The sequence below is a fragment of the Chinchilla lanigera genome, unplaced genomic scaffold, assembly GCF_000276665.1.
Source record: "Chinchilla lanigera isolate Chin_1 unplaced genomic scaffold, ChiLan1.0 scaffold00048, whole genome shotgun sequence".
In the NCBI taxonomy this organism is placed as follows: domain Eukaryota; kingdom Metazoa; phylum Chordata; class Mammalia; order Rodentia; family Chinchillidae; genus Chinchilla; species Chinchilla lanigera.
In genome coordinates this window covers 7,098,597-7,111,459 of record NW_004955449.1, presented here as the reverse complement: position 1 = coordinate 7,111,459, position 12,863 = coordinate 7,098,597, and the positions used below count along the sequence as shown (strand labels likewise).

At 37.2% G+C, this 12,863-nt stretch overlaps 1 protein-coding gene across 1 annotated transcript in view; it reads left to right on the top strand.

The window, feature by feature from the left end:
* Xirp2 (xin actin binding repeat containing 2) overlaps window positions 1–12,863 on the top strand; it is a 77,033-nt gene that overhangs the window by 20,209 nt on the left and 43,961 nt on the right. The window contains exons 2-3 of the mRNA XM_013518803.1: window positions 5,165–5,310; window positions 12,355–12,483. Of these exons, the coding sequence (XP_013374257.1) occupies window positions 5,254–5,310; window positions 12,355–12,483 (186 nt within the window). The 5' untranslated portion in view covers window positions 5,165–5,253. The remainder of the gene's footprint in view (window positions 1–5,164; window positions 5,311–12,354; window positions 12,484–12,863) is intronic.

Sequence of the window (12,863 nt, the reverse complement as noted above, 5' to 3'; positions counted from 1 at the left end):
CAAACAATGACACCAATTACACTGTCATTAAACTGTCCCTTCAAAATAGGTTTACCCATAGATACAGTATGGAATATATCTTCAACAATCAGAAAATATTAAAAAATATATCTTTAAAATGGAGCCAGGTGAGGTGGCTCATGACTGCTTGCACAGCGCACTGGGAGGCTGAGGAAGGAGGATGGAAAGTACAGTCCTGGGCAACTCAGCAGCTTGTCAAGACTCGAGATGAAAGATGAAATCTGGCTTCTGGCTTGAGAAATAAGCTAGTGACAAAGTACTCGGTATTGTGATTCTTGCCACTTTAGGAATCTTCTGCATGGCATTGTTCTTATTCTGATATTATTTTTGAGAAATATACTCTCTGTATCAAGCTGTTGACATTTATTACCAAATTGTTACTCTTCAAAGCTCTTAGGGCCATACTTATAACTTATTTTAGATTTTTAGATAGTTGTTCATGAGATATAAGAATAGGCTTGTCACTTCTTAATATTGTACGAACATATCATCTTTATACCCCACTGAATGCCAAATTTGAAATTTCCTGAAGGAAATAGTTAGGATGGTTCATAACAAATGCAACAATGACCCTTCTGAAATATCTCATGATATCAGCCTGTGTTTGTTCCCAATTCTCTTTTAAATAATAGAAGCTGTGAAATTAGAAAATTCCGGAGTATATTAGCTACACTGAGTCTTCATTGTTATCTTGTCTCTGACAGATGTCCCCCCATCAGCGGAACTAATCCGCTGATGAGTATCACAATCATGATCCAATCACCTCCCATAAACCCCATTTATGAGTACACGAGTCTTTGGGGGGACATCTAGGACATCTAAGAGCTATTATTTTATCACCTCCAAAGAAACACAAAAGGGTGACTATGCAGTACTTCTGTGACTGCTATGTGAATAATTTTTCAAAAAAGGAAGATAATTCTGCTTATATTATACCACTGTGCTTTTTAAACATGCTTTAAACATAAACTCTCCACAGGAAGTAAAATTCAGGAAGCCATAATGAATTTCTGTACCACGGGAAAATTTGATTGATTGATTGATTGATTGAATTTTTTTAAGAAATGGTATAAAAAATCATGTTTGAGGGTTAGGAAATAGAATTTTAGTTACACGGTGTTTTGTGATTTAAGAAAATAATCATGAGCCAGGTGTGGTGTGGTGGCACACATCTGTGATTCCAGGATCTCAGGAGAAGGAAGCAGGGGGATAGAAGGTTCAAGGCCGGCTGGACAGCTTAGTGCAACTGTCTCAAATTTTAAACAAAACAAAACAAAAATAGAAAGGGTTAGGATATAGTTTAGCATGCCTTGATTTAATTCTTTCTACTGAAATATTACTACTACTAGGAAGAAAAAGCAACAGTGATAGTGGAAATAATAAGTTGAATCTATTCATATTATATAGGTATTGTTGTTTGTTTGTTTGTTTGTTTGTTTGTTTTTTCTGGTACTGGGAATAGGACTCACGACCTCGCGCTTGCCAGGCGTGCTCTGTCCCCCTGAGCTAAATCCCCAGCCCTATACAAGTATTTTTAATTTTAAAAATTTTAACATAACTCTTTTCTATAAGAATTGCAGAATCCTTATAAAAGAAATACCTATCTTTGGTATCTAACTATGATCATGATAACAGATTGTAATTTTTATTATTTTATTTTCTTTTAAATATCTTGTCTATATGTTACTTCTACTTCATGGTATGTATTTTATCTCACAAAGAATATTTTTAATGGCCTATCAATTATGTTTATAAAAAACACAAAAGCATTCTATACTTAGTGTGTGATGGATTCTAGAGAGTGTCTGAGTGACTTTCTAAAGAGTAAAGCAAAATACCAACTGGACAACCACAACTGTGAGGAGGAGAATTTTATCTGGGCTCATAGTTTGTAGAAGTTTCACGCCATAGTTGGCTGGCTTCAAGGCAGGAGGCATGGCAGAGAAGAGAGAGCCGATAGCACAGCAGCAGGAAGCAAACAGAGGGATCAAGAGAGGAGGAGGAAGAGAAAGACACATCCAAGCCAGGCCCCCAGTCATCAACCTCCTCTAACCAGGCTTCACCTCCCAATTATTTAGCTATAAACACATCAGTGAACTAATCCGCTGATGAGTATCACAATCATGATCCAATCACCTCCCACAAACCCCATTTATGAGTACACGAGTCTTTGGGGGGACATCTAGGTATAAACCATGACACACAGCCAAGCTGTTCACTCTGGAGATTTAGTAGACTGTACTGAATTTCTTTGGATTTTTGTTTACTTATATATACAGTGAATTACTCATAAACTCAAGAGACAGGAAACTTCTAACAACATCATTTTATGATAGCAATATCTACAATGCTTTCAAACCAAATAATCACTTACAAAATTTATTTTTCCTCTTCTCCTTTCCACAGAACACTTCAGCCTTTTAGCTTCTTCCTCTCATCTTCTGTTTGCATACTGATTGCTTTCACCAGCCCATACTTTACCATAGACTTGCTGTGACAGCAAGCATCCTCATTTGTTTTCCTATCTCCTCTTTTAAAAAAAGTCCTAAACTCATTAGATACTTCTCTTCAAACTCAAATCCACCCAACTCTTTTGAAATAGGGCATTATGAGGTTGGATTGCTCATGTTTCTCTCTTCTTCCCCAGAATCCCTCAGGGAAGGGCTATCAGTTACAGGTGCATGAGTGAACTCCAGTAGAATAAATGAAGCAGGAATCTTCACCTTGTTTTGTCCATGAAGAAACAGATACTTCCTTAGAAGGTTAGAAAACAATATGGATACAGCTCCTCAGTTCAGGTGGTTTTAATGGATGACCGTATATGAGCCTGGAATTACTGATGAGGGAAAAACAAACATAAAAATAAAATGTGGGGGAGGACATATTAAAATGTTGAGAACTTTTTCATCATCAGACTAAAAGGCCTGAGTGATAGATTCCAAATATTTTAATACCGAAGCCATTGATTTCTTGAGCCATAATCTGGTATTACTAGTGCCTTGAAATATAATAAGAATTTAATACTTGAAAAATAAATACTATGTGTAAATTGTAGCAAAAATAAACATCCTGAGTTTCTATGAAGATAAATAAAAAAACAACACTTCTAAATAGTATACAAAGTAAAATTTGTATATTAATGTAGAAAAAACCTTTAAGAGGCATATTCAGTTAAAACTATGTAGAGTTCATTCATGATAAAGTAAGAACAGTACAGTTGAACATAACTTTATCTGGGTAGATAGATAATCCACAAGGACATATAGACATGTCTTTTCTTTAGCATGTGGAAACCTCTTGGTGATTTGTGGGACTCTTTTTATCAGGATTAATTGGTATAGTGAACTTTTGCATGGATAGAAAGTGTGGATAAAAGGTGAATTTCAAAGTTAGCTAATATTTGTTGCTGAGAATTTATCAGTGTTGTACAATCATAGTTTTCACAAAATACTTCTTATTCCTTTATATTTTGCATTTTTTATAACATGTGAAATAAACTATATTGACAACTTTAATTAAAACACATACAATGACTATTTGAGCAAAAAATCTCTATGAAACAAAATGCAAATACCTTTTATTTTTTTCTGAGCCACAGAAGTTGTTCTCAACTGTCATTGCGTATCTGCACCTTGAAGGTCACTATCCTCTGAGATGCTCAGTGTGGAGGCAGAGGGTGGAGGAGAAACAGGAGTGGTCTAACTTTCTAATACCTGGTTTTTGGACGTTGGTTCTCAGTAATTATATCAAACCAACCTAAGTGATAAAAGCATATTGAAAAGCCCTACCCCATGAGTCCCAGATATTATTGTTCATACCAGTGAAAGGTGGGAGGTGCATGGACCAGTGAGAATACAGTACATGAACACTCACATATACACACACACACACACACACACACACACACACGTACAAATCTATGCCTTCGCTGATTGGTCCAAGAAAGAGTTTTTAAATTATTTTGGAATACAAATCACCTAAAGTGAATAGTAAACCATCAAGCACAGTGATAACATAGCAAAGAGCTCTAATTTAAACAAGAAAATCTAGCTTTGAAACCAGCCCTGGCATGTATATGCTAAATAACCATGTAGAATCATGTAACCATGAGGGTCATTATAATTATATTCTCTAAGCATATGCCTAGATTTTTCACATCAGGAAATATTTAAGCATATGTTTCCTTATGCCTAAAAGGACTGAATTCTATTGAGTTAGACTCACCAATCTCTAACATCTTTCTATCAACTATTATTCTGTGATTAGAGAGACTTTTGCTATTTTTCCAGTTGCATAACTGCTACTTCCTTATATTTTTGCCAGGTAGATGGTTTAAATGGGAAAATATCAGACTGTCTGCAATGAGTGATGGCAAAGCTCATTTTAATAATGCTGTGACTTTTCTCTTATGTAACATGTACCTCTGTAAATGAAAAGAAAGGGCTGGGGATTTAGCTCAGTGGCACAGTGCCTGCCTGGCAAGTGCAAGTCGTGAGTTCGATTTCCGGTTCCGGAAAAAAAATAAAAATAAAAAAATAAATAGTCCACGGCCTATAATTATCACAGGTCTCACATATTTTAGCTAAATCTATTAACTTTAGAGTTGGGGTTTCAGAAGAGACTTAAAGAATGATTTTTAGACTTGCTAAAGATTTAGCCTAAGCAGATTCAAATCTGCCACTTGGGAAATGTGCAGTCCCCGTGACTGCTAAGAAGTTCTGTTTTCTTCTAAATAAATTTGAGAGACTAATAGCACCTACCTCACAAGGTTGCTAGAGAAGTAAATTAGATAATACTTTGAATATTATCATAGCTATAACATACAATTCTTGAGGAATATTTATTCTTCACATCACATATCTATTAATAAATAGCTATTTCCCATCATAATAATTGCAAGAGTAGGAGGGCGGGAGATTTTTATGTTTACATAAACAGTTGCTCCCACAGTCATCTTGTAGCTTTGCTCGAAAGTTTGCAGGAAAGAGGGTGACTCTAAAAGGTTAAAACTAACGTGATACGTTGTGTCTGCTTTTTGATACTAGATATTTTAAACGTCTTCCCTGTTTATAAGGTGATCCTATTTACTTTTCAAGCCTGACACACAGCTGAGTATGCTCCGTTTTTTGTTTTTTTTTTTCAGTGACTATTGACCCTACTAAGCCAGAAGACAGTGCCGCTGGGAGTGGGGGTGACTCAGATCTTCAGGAAGTGGCCTCCCTGAAGGAGCGGATGGCGAGATACCAGGCAGCTGTTTCCAGGGGCGACTGCCATAGCTTCTCAGCTAACGTAAGCTGATGCTTTTGTTTAGCCACCGTCTGCTTGTGCAAAGACTCGCCTCACTTTTGCAAGGCAAGCATAATACTAGGCAGAGGGATAAAGTCAAAAGAGGGCAAAAGTATCGTGTATCAAATTCATACCTCTGAATTTAACCATCGACCGTACTACGCATTGGTCATATGAACTTGAACTACTTCCTATCCTAACCTTTCTCTACACTTCAGGTTCATTAACTCAGAAAAGGAGCATATCGCCTACCACATTGAGTCTTGATGAGATATCAAGGAGACAATTTATAAGTAAGCCATAAGGCACTGAATAAATGTGTTATTATTGTCATCATTATCACTTAACCTATAACTATTCTCTACAGGAAGACTGGGAATTAATTTCAAATTTTAATAATGTGAGTTTGCATGCTGCCCTTCTTGGTCTCATGTATGCTTCATTTAAAATTCTCTGGCAGTATAATTTCTTTGGTTTCCTCTGTATGCACTAAATCCATTAAGAGAGGTTTAATCAACATAGAAATGAGAGAGATTAGCTATGTAGGCACTCTGCTAAACCAATTATGAGTATAGGAAACTTCAGAATTCAGTAAAACCACCAATTTTTAGAGCCAATAAGTAATAAATTCACATTCAACAGAATTTTCTGTCTTCTATATTCTCTGCCCTTCAGCTTAATGGCATATAAGAATATTCTTTTATAATTATATTCTCTAAATTAGCTATGTTGTGTTTGTGTGTTTGTGTGTGTGCGTGTGTGTGTGTGTGTGTGTGTGTGAGAGAGAGAGAGAGAGAGAGAGAGAAATGAGCCCAAGACACAGTATTTTGAAATAGTTACTCAACATTATTCTTTACAAATTATTTAGGGACAATGTTGACTGTGCCACACTCATTAACTATACTGCAGTTCTAGATGACATTTAAGTTTTTACATAGTCATTAAAATACATTGTAGACACACCATTAATTTGGAATGAATGTACAGAAGTGACATAAGTAGCTTGAAAAACAAATAGACTCACAAGGCCTCCTGTCAGTCTTCTTAGAGAGCACCCCCTGCTGGATCGTTCAGGAACTTTATTGCAAATTCTAAACTGGAGAAATAATTTTGGGGAAAACAGCTTATTTGATTGTCCTGGTTAAAGACTGTTTAGTAATCCATCTTTCATTTAGGAAGATTTTGATCCTTCCAGGTTCCCACATAGAATTCTATACAACAAATTGGCATTGGCATAGTCTGTACTAAACAGAAAAGGCTTAAAATAGGCAAATAGGTAAATTGTTTAATATGAAATTTTAAAATCAATGCTAATCTGAAAATCATCTATACATAAGGATTTCATAAACTTTTTATTTTCCTTTTATTTTCTTCCCATGTATCAGACCAAAAATCGGCCTTAACATTACTTTTAGGAGATTATACAATAAGTCAAGATAAGTTCCTGATTTTTTTGTTTGTTTGTTTGTTTTTTGTTTTTTTTTTTTGTTTTTCTCCGGTACCAGGAACCGAACTCATGACCTTGCACTTGCCAGGCAGGCACTTTTGCCGCTGAGCTAAATCCCCAGCCCCAAGTTCCTGATTTTTAACATCAGTAATCTTTTAACTGAATTCAGTTTCTGCCTCTCATACAAGACAGCATTTTTGCCTCAAAAGTATCTAACTTGGTTTGACTTTAACCAAATATTGTTATAAAGAACAGTATATCTATCATCCCACAGGAATCCTGCTGAATATATACAATAAGAAAAAATAATTACCTGTTTAGTCATGCAATTACCTTGTTTAATTTCATAAAATGTTTGTTCAATCCCCCCACACAAAAAATATCAAAACTACTTGTAGCTAGATCTCTGTCCCAATCATTTTAAGTATAAAATCTGGAACTCATGGGTATAAACTTAAAGTGAATTTAAGATATTTTAATCATGCTTTGATAGCTAGCAAGGGTCTCAATCTCTCCTTATCTCATATCCAACCAAATAGCACTTGGCTGGAGAGGGAAAGAAATATTGTTAAGCAATGAATTAAAATGTCAGATTCTGTGCTGCTTTATTTTATTTCCTTTATCTTTTTAACACTCACAATAAATCTGTGTAAGATATATTGTTATGTTCAGCTTATTAAAAGGAGGTTCAGAAACTCTAGCCCAAAGTTTTCTCAGGACTTGGTTAGAATCACTATCTGTCCAACTTACAAAGTTATGTTATTTCCATTAGGCCAAGGGTAGCTCTTTGTAAGCAAAGTTGATATCTGTGCAATATATTTACCTAAGTTTGAGTGTTAGGTATTTCAATTAACTTGATATTATTGACATATCCATTTGAACTCAAATCTTATTTCAAAACCAAAGAATAAGAAACAGAATAAGGTAAACATAAAAAGGGTTGACACAAAGCAGTCCCAGTTATGTGGTTATTAATAATAATGTAAGTTAGTTGGGATATTTAGAGTACGGTGTGTGATTGTTAATTGTGATATCTCAACTTGACTTGAGTGAGAATAGTCTAGCAGATTAGTAAAGCTCTGTGTGTGTCTGTGGATGACTCACAGGTAGGCTCCAAACAGGAGGGAAGACCCCCTCTAGATATGGATGGCACCAATTAATACACTTGTAGCTTGGATGGAATAAAAAGAGAGGGAAGAAGAAGTTCCAGTCTTCACTATTTCCTTGGATACCCATCTCCACTTCCTTCAGGCTTCCAGGAGAGACCTTCAGCTTTCCAACATGGAGTCACCACCAGTCTCTCCAGTTAGCTCCAAGCCTGTGACCTTTGACTGGATTCTCCAGCTGTCCAGCATACAGACAGCCATTTTGTATTCTTTCACCCTTGATCTCCTGATTTCATAGGCAGTCATTGCAAGCTTACTTTGTAAATCCTTTATATAATCGTATATACTTCATATTAAATTTATTCCCCTAGGGAACTCTGTTACAGGTTTTGGTAGTGAAGAAGTGGAGCCATTGCTGTGATGCTACCTGACCATATAGTTCAAAAGCTTTGGGAAGTGGTTCTCAGGAGTTTAGAATGTTTTAGAGATGCCATCTGTAGAAGCAGCTGTAAAATGCTATAAGCTGAGCTTAAAGGGAGATTCTGGTTGGAACTCACAAGGCCAGAGTGCTGGTAGAAATGTAGATGGTGAAAACCAGGTTCAAGAGGATTCAAATGAAAACAAGGATTCCATTAACAGATTGACTCCAGGCCATGTGTATTATACCCTGACAGAAAACTTGTCTACTTTTTTTCATGTCCTCAAACTAGTACAGGAAACTGAGAATAAGACCAGTGGACTAATTAATATGATGGAGGAAATTTCAAGGCCGCCCAACATTTGGGCTGTGGTATGCATACAGTCAGGTGCCTTTAGTCACATTTATCCTAAAAATTAAAAGGAAATGGCTTATTTTAAAAGTTTTCAGTTTGGGCAGAAAGAAAGAGCCCACAAAGATAGTTCAGATAATAGCTTGATTTCTGGAAAGGGGAGCATTAAGAATAAGCAGAGTATTTTCAGTCAGGACAATAGGAAAAATGGTTAAAGGTCATATCAGGAATCAGCAAGCCCTCACCTTTTTAAGGGCTTGAAATTGCAAAACTGAAAGACTTTGCCTTGAGAAAAAAGACCCAGGACACACTCCTCAAGAACACCTACCCTGGGAATTGATTTCCCTGAATTCAATTCACAGTGCTCAGTCATCCAGCTGCTTGGAAGGTTCTCCAACCATGATACAAGGGAGTACAGCTACTACTTGAGCTGGTCCCAGATGCTGGCATCATCCATGTGGTGCTGGTTTTACAGGCATGTACAGTGAAAGAGTTGTGGAGTCAAGGAGGTTTTTTACCCCAATTTCAGAGAAAGACCTAGGATGACAGCACTGTGTCCCGAGAGGACAGTGTGTGAAGCTGTGAGAGTGAAGCCAAAAGTGCAATAGAGACTCCAGGAAATGCTACACCACCAGCATGGAATGTCTGAGGGAGGTCAAAAGCAATGAACAAAGCCAGCCTAAAAGAGAGCCCATGAGAGCTAAAATCATCAATGATGTTGTAGGTGTGGTGCCACCCAAGCCGTTTGGAATTCCATCTCACCACATTTTGCCCAGGTGCTGGACATGGAGCTATTGTTTACCCTGCTGGGATTCTGTCTTGCTTTATTCATATTGCTTTCTATCCCACTGTTTCTCCATTTTGGAACAGGAAACTTTACATGGTGTCATTGTGTGTTGGCAGTGTTTAACTCCTTTTTGATATTTACAGGAGCTCACAGCTAAGAGTGTCCCTTAACTCTCAGAGGAAATTTTGAACTTGTAGTTTTCAGCAATGCTGGGACTGTTAAAACTTTGATGACTCTTACAGATGGAGTAAATGCACTTTGCATAAAGAGATGTGCATGAGCCTTTTAGGTGCCAGGAGCAGAATGTTAAGGTTTATATCTAGATATTCCCACAAAGCCTCATGTGCTCAGAGGTGAGCCTTTTGGAATGTGATTGGACAATGAGGGATGTGTAGCTGATTAGCTATTAACAGGTGAGGGGCTTGTTAAAAAAGGTGGTCAGTGAAGAGTAGGGTTCATCTCCCTCCCCAGCTCCTTGCTTTGTTTTCTGCTTCCTGGACCTACCAAATAAGCAGCTGCCCCTTTCCCATTCCCCTCTGACATGCCATACTACCATGGAGGCAGCTGACTATGGACTGAAATGTGAAGCAGAATAAAATTTTTTCAGTATTATGCCCCAGACACAAAAAAAGTGACTAAAACACAGTGCTAACAAGGCACAAATCACAGAAGTGACCTCACCTGAGAAAAGCAGAGACACTCCAGCCATGGCTACTGGCTGCCCCTTGAGCAAGCCCTATGTTCTCCCCTGTGTAGACCTTGCTCCACAAGCTGAGCCCAAGGACACCTTAGGACCACCATTGACATCTCAGAACCTTTCTCTCAGTTGGGTGGATGGGCTGCTGTTGTACCTGGTAATACCAGGGGCAAGAAAAGCACAGTGAATGCTACTGGGAATAATAATCAATTGCACACACTTTTTCTTGTGTAATGTGGTCCAACTCCTAAATGCAAGGCTAAAGGAGAGGAATGGTATATCTGGGTTTTAATTCATGTAATAGAAGGGAGGTAGCCTGTCCAAGGTGCTAACTGATATTTTTGTGATAATACACTTATTGGGAGAGTATCCAGTTCTTTACATAATTACTGAGGCTTATCAGATTGATTTGCAAATGATTTTTACACTGTTGATAGTTGTTTGAAACTGTAAGGTTCTTCTTAACAATAAGTACCTAAATTCCTGTAACTTAATACTTTTATATTAATATGCATATCATCTATTCAGAGAGACTCTTACGTACATTAAGGGTAGATGAGATAAAACAAATATTATGATCTTAATTAACCCTTCCATTTCTTTACTCTTTCTTAAATTTCAAAAGAGATATCATACTTTCTTATGACCTTTTCTTGTATCAAGTTGCAGTAATTGATTAGAATTTAAAGTATGTTGTAGAATTTGATAAAATACATATCTAGTATATAGAAATATACAATCATATCTCTTCTTTCCATGGAGCATTTTCTGAAATATCTGATAGTGCATGGAAATGAGGAAAGGTTAACTCAGGAATTCAGCCACCGGAATATTCACTAGGTTCAGATAATCCTGCGTAGCAGTTCAGTCTCCAAAATTCTGGAGTAGGGGAATCAAATCCTAAAATAAATGCTGTATTTTTAGAGTCTGTTTGAGAAACTGCCTATTCCAGAACCCAGGTGTCCACAGCCCATGATTTGGGAGCCTCAGCTCCCAGGCCTCCAATTTCAAGGCCTTAAAGCGTCCAGGGTTATGTCAGGACTGCACCAGACCTCAGGAGACCTGCTGTGCTTTGAAGAGTGCTGTGTCTCCTTCCAGCTGCAAGCAGACTTGGAAGCTTCCTGGAGAAAAGCTTGGTGTGGGTTCCATGTGCTCGAGAGCTGTCATCCCATCTGGGCTTGAGTGCCTTCTGGGCTCTCGGGTGCACTGATTCATCAAAAGCAAAGTCCTCAGCAAGTCCTGCACTGCCTGCAAGGGTACAAGATCTAGACAGGACCCTTCCTTGTTCTGGAAATTGCTTCTGGAGATATGTAATGGCATCACTTTTTTCATCTGTAAAATGACAAGGAGAGACTAGACTTTCCTAATGTTAAAGCCCTGATTCGGCCCTTCCAGTGAGCACTCAGAAGGAACCTTGGAGGAGCCGGTCCTGGAGTGATGGTGCAGTGTTCCTATGCTATTCTTTGAGGATAGTGATTAAGACAAACAAATGTGATTCAAACTTTCATGCCAATGTTTTCATGTTACAGCTATGACAACTTAACAACTATTTTACTTGCCCCAACCCTCCATTTCTTTACTTTATCTTTTGGATAAATGGTATCCATTTCTCATGGAATAGAGGAAGGCATTAACTAACAGAACATTACATATATATACATATATGTATATATGTGTGTGTATATATATACACACATATATAGATGCATATATATATATATAAAATCATCCATCCCTATGCCTTGAACAACTGTTGTTATTACTATTGATATTAATATTCTTACATAAGTCATGTTCAGAGACACTTTATTTTGTTCATCTTTAATAATTAAAATAAGTTTTGCAGTCAAAAAGACTTCAATAATTATTCTTAATGTTTTGCTTATGAAATGTTTTATATTTTGACAACAATTAGTTGTTGGTAAAAATTGAATCTATTATTCTAATATGCACTACTCCACTAATATATTAGTAGAGAAATTTATTTTAATAGGTCTAATCTCCAGACATCAAAATTTATTTGAGATGAGAAGTAAGTCAATATTTTGAAAATTCTTCTGACTGCAGCTTGGAGAAAGTACTTTTATTAAGGAGTTCAGTAAAAGCTACTGAAATACTTGTGCAAACAAATATATTTGAAATATGCCTTATCAGTAATTATCAACAATCACAAAAATAACATGACAATCCCATTCTTGGCGATGCAAAGATTAACTTTCCGTTTTCTTAAATCATCCCAGATGATGGAGGAATCCAAAATGTGCACAGTGCCTGGTGGTTTGGCCAAGGTGAAGAAGCAATTTGAAAAGGATGAAATTATTTCTTCCTGTGATACTTTTTCTCAATTCCACCAGAACAGAAGTGAGCAGGTAATACCTATGGGTGATGGATAAATCATCTATGACTGAATTGCTCTCACCAGTGCAAACTCCCCTTTCTTTGGTGAAGATTTATGATCATTACTCATGTTGAAAATGTTATGCAAGGTACAATGGCACGTGCCTATAATCCCAACTTCTCCAGAGGCTGAGGCAAGAGAATCATAAGTTTGATGGTAGACTGGACAACATAGCAATACCGCTTTTCAAAATAAAGATTTTTAAAGGTCAAGCATGGTGGTGTGTGCCTGTAATCCTGGCACTGTGGAAGCCTGAGGTAAGAGGATTGCAAGTTTGAGCCAAGCCTGGGCAATTTTAGCAACTAGTGAGACCTGAGAGAGAGAGAGAGAGAGAGAGAGAGAGAGAGAGAG